Below are 18408 nucleotides of genomic sequence, written 5' to 3' on the forward strand. Positions count from 1 at the left end.
AATAGAGGATTTGCATGTTTGGGGAAATAGTGTGTAGAGGAAAAGCTGGTGTGTGTGTGTGTGTGTGTGTGTGTGAGAGAGAGAGAGAGAGAGAGAGATTGTATCTGTGATTGGAACCTGGAAAAATTCCTTTTTTTAACTACTCCCAGAATCCCCCAGCCAATGCAATGGTGTTGGGGAATGACTTCCACTCCAAAACAGTAACTTTTACAAGTGAATAGTGCAATGCCAGCGATGGAAGGCTGCTGATGGGCAGCTCAGGTTTTGCAGACCTGAGTTCAATGTGCCCAAGAGACTGTCGTCTTGCAAAGGCAGATTTGTTCAGCCAGACCCAGTGCAGCTAAAGTGAGTTTTATTTTTGGGAAGGAGCTACCTTGTCTTATCAAGTGCTCTACTTACAATCTGAGTTTTTCCAGTGGCGAAAGGTCTGGAAATGGTGCCCTTTGAAGAGAAACTTAGGGAGCTGGGCACGATGATGATGTGTTTGCTATTTGCATGTTTTCCCCTTCATCTGGTATCCCCCCATCTCCCATGCGCTGTCTGAGGCACTGGCCACCCCCCACGATGTGTCAAAATGGCTGGCATCACTTTGTGTAACCCTTGGGCCAACTTTCCCAGCTGACTGTTGGCTGCATCCCTGGAGCTTCTTGGATGCCACCCAGCTGGCTGGTCCACCGACTGGATTCGTTTTCCAGTTGCCTCCTCCTCTTTCCCTCTCTGGACCTCTCCCACACTTACTCCTTTGCTTGGCTTCTCCACTGCTGATCTGGAGTCTTCCAACCAGCCAAGCCCATGCCTCGACCTTGCCTTGAACTGCACATAGTTTTGTGTGCATAAGCACACATACACACACAGATGCACTTCCATCTACTACCCCTCTCCCTCTGGGGCTCATGTGGGTGTGCAAGGAACACATATGATTTGTTCAGCCATGTAGAACAGGCCCCAGCTGGGATGCCAACTTTTTAATGCATCCTGAGATCCCATAGAGAACAAGCATAGGGTAGTAGTTTGAGGATTTCACTAGGAGGCCAGGGTTGAAATCACAATTTGGACATGGAGACCCACTGAGTGACTTTGGGTACACCGCACTGTCTCAGTGTTAGAGGAAGACAATGGCAAACCTCCTCTGAATATTTCTCTCCAAGGAAAATCTCAGTATGCGTAGAGTTGCCGGGTTTTCAGAACAGCAAGAAGGGACAGCCAGCACTGGGGACAGGCAGCTTTCACAAGCAGGAACTGGCTATTAACAGGTATGTGTTCTACCTCAATACCAGATGAAAGAACAGTCAGCCCTCCATATCCATGGACTGAAAATATTCCAAAAAGTATAAATTCCAAAAAGCAAACCTTGATTTTGCCATTGCATATCATCGGGCTGCCTTGGTTCCCTTCAGTGAGAAAGGTGGCATACAAACAAAGTAAGTAAATACATAAATATCAGAGGTACCATTTTATTATGCCATTGTATTTAATGGGACTTGAACATCCACAGATTTTGGTATTCATGTGGGGTCCTGGAGCCAATTCCCAGCCGATACCAAGGGCCTACTATATTGATTTAATGCAGGAATACCAGAGTAAAGGCTTGAAAGAGAAGACAGACAGACAGACAACATCCAAACAATGGCCCGATCTAGACGGGCCTATAGTGTGCCCTTGTCACATGCTAGGGGCTGTTTGAGGGCGCACTGCCCATACGTGCCTCACCCCAGCATAAGGGCGTCAAAATGGTGGCACCCTGTACACACGGGTGCCGCCACTTTGATGCGACAGATGGTTAGTGTCCGCATGTCACGCCCTTCTTGTGACATCGCGAGTGCACCATTGGCACACTGTGGTGTCACAATGGCGCCGCAGAAAGAACTTGCTTTTTGTGAGTTCTTTTTGCTGCGCGAGGGAGCTACATGGTTTGTCCACTGCGGCTCCCTCGTGCGGCAAAACAAGGCGCCAGCAGACTGCCCTTTTTGGGCGGTCTGTACCCCACCAATGATACCTTTATTGGAACAACCAAAATGCACAATTACATGTTGCAAGCTTTCAAAGACTGGCTTCTTCATCCGGCCTGATGAAGAAGCCAGTGTGCCTTTGAAAGCTTGCAACATGTAATTGTGCATTTTGGTTGTCCCAATAAAGGTATCATTGTTTGTATGTTATTGGATTTACTATATGGCCAACACAGCTACCCCTAGATGGTTTTTTAGATAGATAGATAGATAGATAGATAGATAGGAAGATGCTTTTGGAGAGTGTAGCATGAATTGCTATAGTAATGGAATCTTAGCTAGAATCTAAGTTGGAAAGAACCACAAAGGACATCTAGTTCAACTCTGTGCCATGCAGGAATATGCAGCTGAAGCACTCCTGAGAGACTCTCATCCAATCTCTGTTTAAGGCCCTCCAAAGATGGAGAGTCTTTGATGCATCCTACTGTTGAACAGCTCTTGCCATTGAGACGTTCTTTCAAATGTTAGGTGAAATCTCTTCTCTTGCAATTTGAATCCATTGGTTTGTTTTCTAGTCTCTGGAGCAGCAGAAAACAAGCTTGCTCCATTTTCTACATGACATACCTTCAGGACAGGTGTTACACAAACACACAGACACATTCACACACGGACCCACCTTTTATAAATCATGGGGCCAAATGCCTATTAATTATTGCCAATGAAATCCCTGCTGTTCTGAGTTGTCACAAAACGTGTGTTTATCTCTCGCATTTTATGTCTGGAATAATGTTGGTGTCTTCTTCATGCATACTTTCTTCCCCTAAGGAAGTAGGTGAATATTTTGTCTGACAAGGAACCTTTGCATTCAGATCAGGGTTCCAGAGACAGGAGTTGTGCATGTAGATGTGTATTCGGGTGCACACTGGGTTCTGCACTCAACTAGAAAGTTGCCATTCAACACAAGGTTTGTGTACTGTATATACTCGAACTATAAGTCGACTTCATGTATAAGTTGAGGGCAGGTTTTGGGGTTTAAAAGGATGGATTTTGATGTGACCCATGTATAAGTCGAGAGTAAAATTTAGAGGCATGTGACAAAGGATCTATAGGATGAAGCAAAGGAAAATGATGCCAAAGAACTTAACAAAGTTCCAACAGGCATAACTGTTTGTGCTCACACTAAAGGCTGGATGAATGAGAGAACAGAGGGGCATCAGTGCTTTCAGGACAGATTACACTTTTGCCTTCCATGAAGGGATGGTTCCCTTTTTATAAGAGATAAAGTACAGTATTTACTTTGACCCGTGGATAAGGCGACTCAGGTTTTTTGGGGTCAATTTTTTGACAAAAATTTCTAGACTTATACATGAGTATATACAGTAGTACGATCAATGTGTAACCATGCATGTAGAGATTTACACTTCACAACTTCGGTGTAGACTCTTGGTTTGTGGATTTTGGATGATATTTTACAACTTGACTGAATCATACAGCTGGAAGAGACCTCAAGGGGCATCTGCCATGCAGAAACTCACAATCAAAACACTCCTAACAGATGGCTATCCAGCCTGTTAAAAAAACCTCTAAAGAAGGAGAATTCGACACCCTCCAAGGGAGCATCTTCCACTATCAAACAGCTCTTACTCTCAGGAAGTTCCTAATAATGTTGAGGTGGATTCTCTTTCCTGTAGTTTGAGTCCATTGCTCTGTGTCCTATTCTCTGGAGCAGCAGAAAACAAGCTTGCTCCATTCTCGATGTGACACCCCTTCAAATATTTAAACAGGGCTATCATATCACCTCTTTACTTTCTCTTCTCCATGCTAACCATACTCAGTTCCCCAAGCGTTTTCTGGCTTCCAGACCCTTCACCATTTTGTTGGCCCTCCTTTGGACACACTCCAGCTTGAATTGTGGTGCCCAGAACTGGACGCAGTCTTCCAGGTGAGGCCTGACCAAAGCAGAATAGAATGGAACTATTATTTACCTTGATCTAGACACTACTGATGCAGCCTGGAATTGCATTGGCTTTTTTAGCTGCCGCATCACACTGTTGGCTCAGTTGTTTTCTTATTGTTTATCTTGAATCCAGGGTTCCATCGGATGGAGCCATGATAGTTAAAGTGGTGTCAAACTGCATTCCAATTCTGCAGTGTGGCAGCAGCTTTATGGGGTGTCTAAACCTTCATTTCCCACCACCCCACATAGCTACTGTCCTGGAGGGTATGCTCATACAGATGGAGTGCCTCCTCCTATTCCTTCCCATCAGGGCTACACCAGTTGAATTGTCTCCTTGTTCTCCCCTCCCCATGGATAGGTAACAGTATTGAGCCCTTCCACAGACGTGACTATTGAGGGGGGGGGATATGGGACTTTGCACAAGAGCATACAGAATAGCACCTTGTCCATGAACAGAGATACATGTTCATAAATCACATGCATACACTCATAATGGGACGCATGATATTCTGAGGGTGGCCACCAACGGTGATGTGAGGATGACTAGCCCTCCAGTTTTCAGCTCCAGAATAGTTAGCATAAACAAAAGAAGGACTCTTTTCAGCCGCCAGATTGCAGGAGGTATATAGATATATTCTAGGGCCTGTTTCCTAAGAAATGACAGTAATAGTCCATTTACATGTGCTTAACATTGAGAGAGAGGAAAAGAAAAACAGTGCAGCCAGGTATTGGTCAACATTGCTATTGTACAACAGCCGTCACAGGACACACGATGGACAATGTCAAAAAAGAAACAAAACCTTATTAAAATTAAACATAAAAATTAAGTAAAAAAATACATACGAAAGGAAAAAAAAAACATGAGATAGGAGAACAAATCTCCGTACGACAAAGATAAATACACAGAGAACAAGCCCCGGCAGGAACGGTTTGCATCCCAACTTTTGGGGCGATTATTTTCCCATAATCTTTATTTACAACTATTTGCTCCCCCTCCTTCCCACTTGGAAAAACGATGCTAGAAAAATAACTGTGGGAGTCTGGGAGAGGATGCCTGAATTTCCAGCCGCAAGCCGGAGGGAAGCCCTTTTGCACCAGAGACGCTGCAACAAAACGGAGCAGCGCAAGAGCATAGCCCTATGTTTCAGCGTGACGTGTGCAGGAGAACATCCGTCTCGGTTGCGCCTTCTTTTCTGAACCCGGTTTTCTTTTACAAAGAAGAAGAAGAAGGCGAGTTTTAAAACAACCCCAAAGGATTGTTTGCATTGTTTTTAAAAAAGGTGTTTAAAAAACAACAGCAGAATGAAAACAAAACCAAACATACCAGTAAATTCATAGTTTTAAGATTGCATGGGCCAATGGCTTTAAAAAGTAAAAAAGAAAAGCAACAGTGAAAAGTGATTTTAAGTTTTCATCTTTCTTCAAAAAGCAATTCCAAATCATTTCATGAACCATGAGGGAATTGCTCATTACTTTTAATATTATTTTTTGCCATTAAAAAGGCCCCCCTGAAGACTACCATTTGACCTCCTTGAAGGGGGTCAGATGAGGTTGGATGTACATGGAAAGGCACGGCCCAAAGCTGTTGCAGCTGCGGATGGCGGACGCAACCACCGCCTACAGCCAGCTTCAGGCTGAATCATGAAGAAAGAATCCACCAGTTTTTCTTGCCGTCGTCTCTTCCTGTGTCCCTCTCGGCCCCCTCACCCTGGGCTTTGGAGGGTACCGATTCCCTACGGACAAAGGCAGAAGAGCTTTATGTGTTCCTGGGCAAGTTACATCAAAGATACCTCCATCATAAATGGTAGTGTATCTTCTGAGAGGACCAAGACCCTGAACATTCATGCTTGTCCCTGGGTGCAAATGCTAGGGCTGGCAAGGTACTTTTAGGGGAGAAGTGATGTGTGGGATGCACTTAATCCTGCCTCTGGGAATGCCTCCCTCCTTACGTTTCATCGTTGGGTTTGCTGACCAAGTCGTGCAAAGCCAGTGAGATGGCAGGGGCAGAGGATCTATGAGGAAGAACTGGTGAAATGCTCCTAGCTGTTGATGGCCCTCTTAAAAGACTCCATAGCTCTATTATTTCAGCAAATATAGGCTCAAGGTGGCACGTTTGTCGAGATAGCATCTCATGCCACCTTGCATGTCCATTCAATTCACACATGAGTGTGTACAGGAGTACATTCAACCTGGTTTGAGAAAGGGTTTGTCTGGTCTACAAACTGGCTCGATGGCTCTTCCTTCTCTCCAAGGAGCTATATATCTTGAACAGAGACTGGAGAGCTCCAAAACAGAGATCTCTGTTAGGACACTCACCAAACTACAATGCTTAAGATTCTCTGTAGCGGGTGGGAGGATAGGGCTTAAAATGAAGTATGAAACCCAAGAATGTTTATGCTGTAGGCAAGTCAGTTGCAGTGGCCACGCTGGCTGGGAATTCTGGAGGATGCACTCCCAAAGTTTTTAAAACTCTGAGACATAGCTGTGTTACTCTGGAATATCATCACACAAAGGAATCTTGCCGCACCTTTGAGACTAACTGTGTGAGAGAAGTTGTAGCATAAATTTTCGTACGCTTGGTCTGCTTCCTCAGATGCAACTAAGTAGGATCGCTGAAAATGAAGTGAGATCAGGGTATCGCAAGCTCTCCTCTCTTCTTCCTTCTGAGCAAGAACTAGCCTCCTCTCTTTGGAAGCCAGAAGTATTTCGGGTGTCGTCAGTATGGTAACATTACCAATAAAGGTAATGTTATCAAGGACCAAATATCTGGGGTTTGGATGCCTGCATGTCTTTTGGAAGAAAAATGGAAGCTTCCTACTATCTTCTTTTTTTGTTCTCTGCTCAGGCTGGTTTCCAAGCATCCCATTGTGGTTTTCTTGGGAAACATGCCCTTATGTGTTAGGCACTTTGTCACAGGGGAAATACCATGGATTCCACAAATCATGTGGCAAATCATCGTTCCAAAGCTACCAGTTTTGGGAGAGGGGATAGCTGGATTGAGGACTTATTGTGTGATCAGTATTCACCAATGTGGACGATGTGGGGCTTTGCAGCACTTGTATTTATAGGAGGTGGCCTCTGAGGGAACAGTGTTGCTGCACAGAAGTTTGCTTCCTGAATGAAAGGCTCCCTCCCTCCATTCATCTGCCTTAAGAGAGCATTTTATGAATCAGGATTTTGTGCCTTTAAGCCCTTCCTGCTTACAGGAAATCGGAGACAACGGCTGCTGTGTTCTTGCCGATGGGGCGAAACGGAAAAGACTGGACAGGAACCCTCCAGGGGAAATTTGTGGGTGGGCATTTTGACATCTGGAACACTTGGGGGGAACACACAGCCAAGTTTGGAAAGGAGAGGCAAAAAGGGTATGGCTGTGGTTCTTCACAAGTTTCAGCTGTGCAGGAGAGGTGTGTTTTCTAGGTGGGCATTGCTTGGCCAGAGACCCACAGAAGCATATTGGAAGAGCAGCCTAACAGTGCATTTCCAGCAACACGCCTTTGGGACAAGATGCTTGCAGTGGAGTAGATCGCCTCAGCATCAGAAAATCTATGCCAAGAGCTTTGTCTGCAGGAAAGCGCTGACAAGCCTCCCTGGTGTTCCCACACCTGTAGCACTGGAAGATATGTATTGGGTTTATGTGTGAAATAGTCTGCAGGAAAAGGAAAATAACAGCATAAGAACCTCAGGGTCACTTGTGGAATGCCGATTCTCTTCCTTTCGCTGGAAAGCAATCTCCAGTTTGGCAAGAATTAAGATAATGAGGAGGTGTGTGTTTTGTGTGTGTGTGCATAATGCAAACCAGCTTGCTTTGAGAGGGATCTCCAGGAACAGAGATAGTTAGAAGACTTCCACCTCCTTGCCACTCCATATTTCCTGGGGTTAACACCTAAAGCCACGGAATAATTACAGTAATTTTTAAAAATTAAAATAACCAAGTATCTATGAGACCTGGCTCACAGGGTTTGATGTTGAGGGTTCAGTTTTCCAATGGGAGACTCTCTCTAGTTGTATCAGGGAATCCCACAGTGATAGAGATGACAGGTATTTTTAAAGAGGAATGTTCTGTTATTGACAGGGAGCAAATCTACCTGAGTAGGGAACCCAGATGGGATGGTGGAATCCTTTTCTTGTGGGTCTTTTAACCAAAGCCATGAGAAATGGCACAGGAGGGCAGGGTGAGGGGGTAGGGATGGAGGAGTGGCTTAAAGAAAGGATGGCAGTGCTGAATCCCCCTCAACGAACCCTCCCTAATTTTACCCTCCTTCTTGAGGAAGACATCCCCAGTTTCTGGGTGGGACTCTCCCAGTAGCTGCCTAGTCTCTCCTCCCGTTGCTTGTCCTGCTGCACTGCAGCCTCCCACCACAAGGGGGAGCCTCACGTAAATGACGCAGCCAGGTTGGAAGGATCTGGGAGGTGTGCTCCAGAAACCCCGTGTCGCATAAGCAGTGCCCGCACCCTTTCAAGTCCAAGGGTCTGTGTTAAGCGCCAGTCCATTGGTCCATCCTTCCAGAAGGTTCATCGCCTGGTCCCTGCTCACATGGGCGGTACGATGAGACCGGACAGGGCTGGAAGACAAGAAGGAGGTAGGTCACACGATGGGGAGGTAGAAAGAGGAAGGGTTGGTTCTACACTATGCCACATTACAGACAACATACTAGGGATGTTACAAACACTCACAGACATCCTTGTCCTTGGAAGAGAAAGGGTGTCTGGATGCAGCAAGGTAGCCTGCTGAAAAACTGAGGGCTTTTTGGGTGAAAATTTCATTTGCAGAAAGCATGTTTTGCAAAGATTTCATTTGCAAAAAGTATGCTTTGTGAAAATTTCATTTGCACAAATCATGTTTTGCAAAAATTTCATCTGCACAAGAACACTACCCTTATATTTACAGAAAAATTGTTTTAGTGTAGAAGAGTGGCCAAGATCCTTCATCACTATGTAGCAAAAAATAAAATGGTGGTTGTGCTACTCCACCCTTCTAATGAATACGGGCATTATGCAACCAATGGTCTATCTGCCCATATGCCTGATTCTTTCTTTTCCCTTTGTGCCACATGGAACAATGCACAGTGGTAGTTTCTGCAATTCCAGAGAATCAAGTCAGACGCTAAAAGCACTGACGAATATTTACAGATTATCCAAGAATGCGCAATTGCATGGCTGGAATCCTGTTGGCTAGTTCCAACTGGATGACTTCTGTTCAATGATTTCTTCTCTCTGAAAGAGTAAAACTATATCTGGGCGAGTCAAACAAAATAAGATAATGGCTGAAACCCTACAACGTGCGTGCATAGTGTAAAACTATACTCTTGTGTTGAATAAAACCAGTGCCACTCAAAAGTGGTGGTCTATGGACCAGTACCAGCCCATGAGCCTTAGGTGGGGGGGTAAGAAAAGAAAAGAAAAGGACGAGTTGCTCAAATGTGATATATTTTCAGAAAAATAAAAAATAAAACAACAATAACAACAACAACACAACCATGCCAAGTCGACACATTTGGGGGGAAAGTCCTGCTGTTCTAGCACATCAAACAGATCAAGAAGTACTGTACTGTATCATCTTTCTGTCGAATACCAACATTGTAAAAGTGATGATGTATCTGCCAGTCTGCCTACTTACTATCCCATTGTGCAATGGGGATTAATACACAGTGGCTCTCTGCAATCTCATTTACTAGAGTGGTGGCATAGTGGTTTGAGTGTTTGACTGCGACCCTGGAGACCAGGGTCTGATTCCCAGGGCAAGCATGAAACCCACTGGGTAACCTTGGGCATGTGACAGGCGCTCAGCCTCAAGGTTGTCATAAGTCGGAAATGACTTGAAGGCATGCGGCAACAATAAAAGGCAATAACTTGTTAGACACTATCCAAGAATGCAGATTTGCATGAGAAATGGTTATCCTTGTGGAATTTTGCTTATGCACCAAATCTGACCAAAATTGTTCAAAATATGGAATTCACTTGTGTGTATGACACTGGCTTGTATTCTGTACAGGAACAATTTTGCAAAGCAGTCCTCAAATGCAAGAAATCCCATGCAAAATCTCTCACAATCTTACTAAGCGGAGAGAAAACATCTGGATGTCTTTTTTCTTGCATGTGAGAATGAAGCAAGCTGTATTATACATCTGATCAACCCCAGCGTTTCCCAACCTACCCAAAAAGGTAGGCCAGTATTATTATTAGCTCCATTTTGTTGATGCGATAGCTGAGCCAAAGGCCATCTAGTGAGTTCCATGGACAGAGGAGATTGCTGAACTAAGGATTTCCTAATAGCTTGGTTACCTGACCACAATGCTACACCAGTCTAAATGTCCAGCACTCATGCCAAGAAGAGTACTGATATATACACTGCTGGGTGGATGACTATTTTCTGTCTGTTCTTCTAGCAGGTCAGAGACATGTTAGCAGGTTAGAGACAGGGCGCCATGTTCTCTTCCTCTCTCCAGCCTGTCTGTAACTGAGAAACATGATGGAGGGTACATCTACACTATAGAAATGGCTTCATCCTACAGAATCCTGGTATTTGTAGCTTTGTGAGGAACCAGTGCGCTTTGGCAGAGAAGGCTAAAGACCTTGTAAAATCACAAATCCCAGGATTCCATATGATGGCACTACGCCAATTCACGTGGTGTCAAACTGCATTATTTCTACAGTGTAGATGCACCAGTAGACTATTGTTAACATATGGATGTTGTAGAATCTGCAGACACCCAGGGAGGTGCTTTTGGTTAGCTTCGACATGTGGTTTCTTAAACAGGAATGAACAGAAGAAGCCAAACTTGGGATGGAAAGTTCTCCAGGCTCTGATAGAAAGCTGCCTTGCAACTGCACTAAGACTGGTCCACCTCAACAAAGTTACAGCTCTTCATGATTTCAGAGAAAAAGACTTGCTAAACTACTAACTGCAGAGTTTGGAATTGGATGAGTTTCTTTATGGAAACTACAACTCCCAGAAATATACTCATCCCTCTACATTTGCAGTTTTGACATTTGTGGATTTGATTATTCACAGATTTTATTAATTTGTTCTCTCTAGGAATATCTTGGTCCTCCAGCGCAACTTTATGGTCAACTGTAACCAAAAGTCACACTGAAGAACCTAGAGACTCCTAGAGAGAACACTCCACAAGGCCTTTGTAGCTCCTCCAGTGCAGTTCTATGATCAGTGTCTGTCGGACGTTGACCACAGAGTTGAACTGGAGGACTTAGAGATTCCTAGAGAGGTGTTCTTGCAGGTAAAAGCATAGTGGTTTTGTTATTTGCAGTTTTTCCACATTCATGGGGGTCCTGTGCCCCTAGCCCCAGCAAATGTGGAGGGATGAGTATACATCCATCCTGGCCTACTGCTCTAGAGAGAAAGGTGAATGATTTAATAATAATAATAATAATAATAATAATAATAATAATAATAATAATAATTTGTTTTATTTATATACTGCTATTCCAAAGATCATAGCAGTGAACAGCAAATAAGCTAATTAGCAAGTAAGCTAATTTGTCCCTAACAGTCTGGGTACTCATTTTAGCTCCCTCCTCGGAAGGATGCAAGCCTGAGTTGAGCTTGGGCCCTTTTGCTGGTCTTGAACTCGCAACCTTGTGGTTTTTGAGTGAATGGCTGCAGGCATTTAACCACTGCGCCACCAGGGCACTTGCAAGGATAAGGAGTCATGTCTGTTGATAGTGACAGGAGCAGAGAAAAAGAGAAGGCAGACAGAGCGAGGCAGGAGCAAAAGGCAGGAAAACAAGAGAAGAAACATACTGTGATTAGGAATAAGCCAGTCCCTGGAGTGACCGAGATGGTGCATGAAACTTGTCTGCTGAATCTTCAAAGGTTTGGTCTGGTTGGCAGGACCAAGCAAAGAGAAGCACAAGGCAAGGAAGGAAGGAAGCAAGAAAGACATAAGGGAAAGCAAGAGCAAGCAAGAAAAGGGAAAGAAAAAAATTATAAAAGCCGTTAAGGGGGAGCAAAGTTTGCAAACAAGAAACCACTGGGAATAAGGAGAACCAAACCAAGGACAGCTCCCATACAGGGGTGTCACTAGAGGGGTGCAAGGGATACCCTAAAGGGGTGGTGGTGACACCATTACTCCCCAAACATCTGCCCTTTGACATCTGCCCTTTGGCACAAATGGGCTGTGGCACTCATCTGCGTCTCTTTAGTACACTGGAGCTCAGAGGAAGGGATGTTATGAGTGGGGCAAGGCTCAACGGGAGGAGAAACGAGAGGCCCAGTTTGTTTGTTTTTATCAAAAATTATTAAAATAAATTTTAATTAAAAAAATAATTTGTTAAAATTGTTTTAAAATTTCTTTGAAAAAGTCACAGCTTACCAAATGTTCATTTTAACCACATGAAACTATGTACATGCAAATACGTTTAGATTCTCTGAAGATGCCAGCCACAGATGTTGGCAAAACGTCAGGAATTCTCTTCTAGAATATGGCCACAGAGCCCGAAAACCCACAAAAATCTATGGATGCTGGCCATGAAAGCCTTCGACTTCACATTCAAATACGCTTAGACTTTGCGTATGTTATTGTAGCATAAAGGTACAATTTTAATTCTGCTAGTTGTTTACATCACAACTATTGTCAACACATTCAGCAATACATGGGAATTATAACTGATGTTTAACATTAGTACAAAAACATTACTAAGGATTCTGTATGATGTAGTATGGAAGGAGGTCAATGGTGCTGGTGGGGGGTTGACACCATGATTTGTCACACTGGGTGACTCCAACCCTAGTGATGCCACTGATCCCAAGTTAGTGGGGTTGAATCCATTCTCAGTCCATTTTAGTATGAACCCTAAAGGAGCTATCCTGGGGCTCAATCTGTCATGGGGAAAGGCAGCTCTTTTAAACTTCGGACTAAGATCCAGAGAGGATTCACTACCCCATGACACTGAAGCCACCAGTTGCCACAGGGCAAGTCCCTCATGGATGAAAGAGTAAGCGCAGGCGACTCTTTGTAGGTGTAGGGTAACTACTAACAATTATGCCCTCCTTTAAGTGGATTGCAACTCCCATAGTCCATCAGCATTGCTTATGCTGGCTAGGGCTGATGGGAGTTGCAAGCTAAAAGCACTTGGAGGGCCACTATTGACCAATCTTGGTGCAGAATGTGTGGAACTAGGTAAGTATCCTTCTATCCCTACTCTGCTCTGTTTAATATCCAGTGCCAACTGGTGGTGTTCATGTTAGTGGAGAAATAAATCTGCTCTAGGTTCTAGCCCAAATTTCAAAGGGGCTCTTCGAGAGGCTGAATATTGGGTTCAGCACTTTGGATTTGGATTAAAACTTGGATCTAAGTCAAAACCCAAAGAAGATTCCTCATCCTACTGCCACAGTAGCCATAGCTTGGCGATGTAGTCAGCCTGGTCTGTTAAGAGTGCTCTGGTGCCCTGTCGAACTACAAATTCTAGGAGTCTGTAGGATAGAGTTATGGCAGTTAAAGTGGTGTCAGACTCTTTCAATTCTGCAGTGTAGATACATGAGTGGAAAGAATGGAAGCAGCTTCTTCTCCCAAATGTGATATCTCCCATCCAGACTTAGGGACACACCGTTGGATGGGATGAGTGCAGGAAGAGGGACCAACTCACCCTGAAGACTGTTCCCATTGGCGCTGGTGCAGGTTGGTGGCGGGGACGCTTGCGGCCGTACCACAGGAGCGAAGGCGCTTTTCTGCTTGACGGCAGAGATCATGTTGACTGGGGAGAAGGAGAAGACGCCTGCTGGCGTGGAGGAACTGGCAATGGATGAGGCTCCGAGGGGAGGGCTGGACGGCATGACTGCCAAGGAAGAGCACAGGAATCAGTGGCTGGTTGAGTCAAGAGGCTATAGATCCATAGTTATAAAGCACATGGTCCTGCAAGTAGGAAGTTCCAGGTTCAAATCACAGAAACTAGGAATGGGCAAAGTATGGCCTGTGGGCAGCATGTGGCCCTTGGTCCCATGTTTTGTGGTCCCTGAAGCTCACCAACTCTCCTTCAAAGCCAACCAACCCCTTCCAGTATTTTTTTTTTTAAAATAACAGTGTGATTTTTTTTGGAAGGGCGGTGTTTTTTGGCCCCCAAATGTGTAAAAACACATGAGAATATGCACCACTCCCACAATCACCCTCAAACTTGGACTCTGTCCACCAGTGCTTCCATTTCCCCTGCAGTCCATCTCAAAATGGTGACAAGAAGTGATCCAATGCCACTTTCTGTCACCATTTTGAGAGAGAGAGAGCAGAGGCAAATGGTAATGTTTGATTTTGCAGTGGGGGGTGCAGACTGGGGTTGCATAGGGATTAAAAGTGGACCCACTCTTGGAGTAGATAGCACCAACAGAAGAGTCAGATAGACCAACAGTCAGAAGAACACAGCTTTCTAAGGCTGCTGCCACACTGCAGAATTAATGCAGTTTGACACTGCTTTGTCTGTCATGTCACCATCTTATGAAATCCTGGGATTTTGAGTTTGTTGTGGCACCAAAGCTCTTTCAGAGAGCAGGCTAAATATCTCACCAAATTACAAATCCCAGAATGCCACAGAACTGAGCCATGGCAGTTAAAATGGTGTCAACCTGCATCAATTCTGCAGTGTAGATGCAGTCTGGGTTGCCCTCTATGATTAAAGAGATCTCAAAAAAGGTATTCCTAGACCTACTAATCTCCTAGCTTGGCTTTCCAAACTTAGCTGTGTTTCTTCCTTTGCTTTGTTAACCAGGAAAGTGGAAACTGCCGAGTTATAAACAAACCATGTTATGAATTTCTGAAGGGGAGGCTGGCAGCTTCCTTTGTTGCAGAGCAGTCAATCGTTTTGGATTTTAGTCTCAAGCTTAAAGGAGTTATCCAAGATGCTTAACTCTGCTCCTACAAGTCCAGCATCTTGGATTATTCCTTTAAAGTTCACGTTAAAAATTCTAGGCAAGAGATAAGGAATGATTTTTAAAAGAGAAATAGATGATTTAAAATCAACTATCAGAACATTAACAGAGGACATGAAAGAAATACATGCTAAGATAGACACAATGCAACTTAACACGGATGATTTAAAGAACAAAACGAAAGAATTGCTAACAACACAAAATCAAAAATGCAGAACTAATTTGATGAGAGAAATCAAATAAAGGATAAAATGTCTGAAAATTAGAGGTTTAAAGGAAAGAGATAACAAAAATTTAAATGAAATTATAATTCAGTTTTTGGCAGAATTAATAGATGTACCCAATGAAATCTTGGATGCAGAGACAGATAAGATTTTATTGAATTAATTCTATAATCGCAAAGAAAAGAGATCTTCCCAGTGAAATTGTGGTCTATCTGACGAGAGAATGAACCCAAGACTAATTAACAGAAGCAAGCTACGGAAGAGAATTAAAAATAAGAGACTCTAAAATCAAACTTTTAAAAGATATACCATCTTCTGTGTTGAAAAAAAGAAGAGATTATACATTTCTAATGAGATATCTACAATTGAGAGGCTTACGATTTAAATGGGAAACAATAGAAGGAGTATCACTCAAGTGAAAAGGGAAAATTTATAAATTAAACACTCTGGACAAAGCAAGAAAGTTTTTAGAAAAGATTAAGACATCTGAAGAGACTGCGGAAGAAAGAGAACAAGAAGACAAATGAAAGAATGATAACTGGAATCATAACAGCTCCGGAAAAACAAAAATCGACGAAGAAAGGAAGAATCTAATTCTCAGCAAGACATAAGGGAGGAATTCAATAACAACGAAAGAAAACAGGACACAACCGAATACAGTGACAAAGAAGAAATTTTAGGAGTAACGAGAAGAAATTAAAGAAATACAGACAAAGGTATGAGAAGAATTCTAAATACTAACCAAAAGAAATAAGAGATTTCACTAGGAACTGAAGGCAATAACTAAATTAGTCAAGATGAAAATAACATCATGGAACATAAGAGGAATGAATTCTCCTTATAAGAGAATACAAATATTTCACCTTCTAGAAAGAGAAAGAGCAGACATAGTCTGTCTACAAGAAACAGATATCAGAAACTAAGACAGAAAATACTTTAAAAAAATCCAAAACTAGGTCAAACTTCCATTACATTGCATTGTATATTTCTAATCAGATCCCAACAAAAGAAATAACGAATGATGAAGATGGAAGACTTATAGCGGCTGCGATAAAATTAGAAGGGAAATGTATCCTGATATTAAGAATTTATGGCCCCCTAGAAAATAAACTGTAAACTGCTTAGAGAGTGCTGAGTCCACTGATAAGCCGTATAGGAATGTATGTGCCATTGCTATTTCCATCGCTACTGCTAAGAGCCACAGAAACTCACTGGCGTAGGGAGAGTTGGCAGTGGAGCCGTTGAGGAAACTGGGGGAGCCGGGAACCCCGAGGCTGGTCATGGCAGCCCCCGCGTAACCGTTCATGCTGGAGGTGATGGTGTTGTAGCCGCTCTGCTGAGGGGTAGAGCTGGGCACATAACCTCGCGGAGAGACGCTACTCGTGTTGCGTGTGTATCCTGCAAACAAGAAGAAGGCCGGGGAAAAGATTATAACATCGAAGGCTTTCATGGCTGGCACCATAGTTTTTGTTGGGGTTTTCGGGTTATGTGGCCATGTTCGAGAGAGTTTTCTTCCTGACGTTCGCCAGCACTTCTCTGAGATGCCAGCCACAGGCTGGCGAAACATCAGGAAGAAATCTTCTAGAACATGGACACATAGCCAAAAAACCCACAAAAAACCTAAAGATTATAACTTCTACCAAAAGAAAGGCTTAGATACATTCACAAAGAGGAGAGACATCCATTACCAGTGCATGGAACTTCTATTCTGAAGCAGTCTGCCTCAGAAGATCAAATGGTAGGGGAAAACCATGGAAGGGCTGTTTACATTAGACCTGGCTAGTTTGGATGAAAACGGATGATAATCTGGTCTACCTGTCCCTAACACAGCCCCCCCCGATATTTTGAACTACAAGTCCCATAATCCTGGCTAGAGAAAGTGGGAGTTAAAGTGCAACTGAGAGAGAGACCGATTGGGATGTTTTGGACTGGCAATGGGTCTTCCTTTGGTCTAATTCTGGGTATCATTATTACAGATGGGCCTCCATATCAATTTTTTATCTATGGATTCAACCATCCACACGTGAAAATATTTTTTTAAATATATAAATACCAAAAAGCAACACATGTTTTTGCCATTTTATATAAGGAACACCATTATTATGCAACTGTATTAATGGGAACTTGAGCATCCACTGATTTTGGTATCCATGGGGGGTCCTGGACACCAATCCCATCAGAGACCAAGGCTCACTGTACATTTAATTCCCCCATTTTTCCCAATCGGGAAGTCAAGGTAGCTACAAAAGTAACAAGAACAGGCTGAGTGTCCCTTATCTGAAATGTTTGGGACCAGAAGTGTTTGGGATTTTGGAATACTTGAATAAACACAATTAGATACTTAGCGATGGGACCCAAGTCAAAGATGAAATTTATTTTGTTTTGGTACACCTTATACACATACCCAAATTGGTTAAATAATTTGTAAATGAAACAGAGTTTGCATACACGGAACCGTCAGGAAGAAAAAGGTGTTACTATCTCAGCTCACCTCATAGGACAACTTTGGATTTTACAATATTCAGGTTTGGATTCGAGGTAATAACAACAACAACAACAACAACAAATAAGAATAATAACATAATTTGTTATAGGTGCTGTAACGTTGAACATAAAGATACTCGACTTGTACAGCTAAAAATTTACATCATAAAAAATTAAAAAAATTAAACATTAATAAAATTAAAATCTGATAAGAAGAAAACTTTAAGAAGAATGGCCAATATAGAAAAATTAAAAAGCACATGAAAGCCCTTTTCCTGAGCAATCAGTCTTCAGTGATGGGTGAACCAAAGAATCTTCAACTGCCTATGACGGATAGCAAGGAGGGCATCAGTCTGATCTTGCAGGAAGAATCATAGTATCACAGAAATTATGTATTATTTTATTTATTATATCATGCCTTTCTCCTGGATAGGGACTCTTTTTAATCACAGAGAATCATAGAGTTGGAAGAGACCTCAAGGGCCATCCAGTCCAATCCCCTGCCATGCAGGAAAACCACAATCAAAGCACTTCTGACAGATGTCCATCCAGCCTCTATTAAAAAAGCTCCAAAGAAGGGAGTTCCAGAACCTGGGGGCAGCCACCAAGAAGACCCATCTGAGGATGTTATGACAGAGAGAATGGCCTGCCCAAAGATTTCAAGACATGGGCAGGCTCATATACACAGATTGGTCCTCAGATAACCTGGACTAGGAGCATGAAAGACATGTGCATGTTTTTCCCCCCTTGCTCCGAACCCTGAGTGGATTCGCTGAGGTTGAACAGCCAGCTGGCTCCCAAAGGAGTTGACGCCCATCATCCCCGAGTGAGCATGGTTCCCGGCCAGGGAGGACAGCTGGTTGGAGTTGCGTGGGACGCTGTACAAGGCCTCAGCAATGTCCGGCTCGTTTCAGGATGATTCCT

The 18408-nt window shown here is 43.3% G+C and overlaps 1 protein-coding gene across 1 annotated transcript in view; it reads right to left on the minus strand.

Moving 5' to 3' along the window:
- Positions 1-4515: 4515 nt before the first annotated feature.
- The window catches only part of LOC121931197 (transcription factor COE3-like), a 151542-nt gene continuing 137649 nt past the window's right edge, over positions 4516-18408 (minus strand). The window contains 5 exon segments of the mRNA XM_042468647.1: positions 4516-8465; positions 13507-13695; positions 16213-16398; positions 17405-17439; positions 18267-18388. Of these exon segments, the coding sequence (XP_042324581.1) occupies positions 8434-8465; positions 13507-13695; positions 16213-16398; positions 17405-17439; positions 18267-18388 (564 nt within the window). The 3' untranslated portion in view covers positions 4516-8433.

The sequence above is a fragment of the Sceloporus undulatus genome, chromosome 5 (genome assembly GCF_019175285.1).
Source record: "Sceloporus undulatus isolate JIND9_A2432 ecotype Alabama chromosome 5, SceUnd_v1.1, whole genome shotgun sequence".
Classification (NCBI taxonomy): domain Eukaryota; kingdom Metazoa; phylum Chordata; class Lepidosauria; order Squamata; family Phrynosomatidae; genus Sceloporus; species Sceloporus undulatus.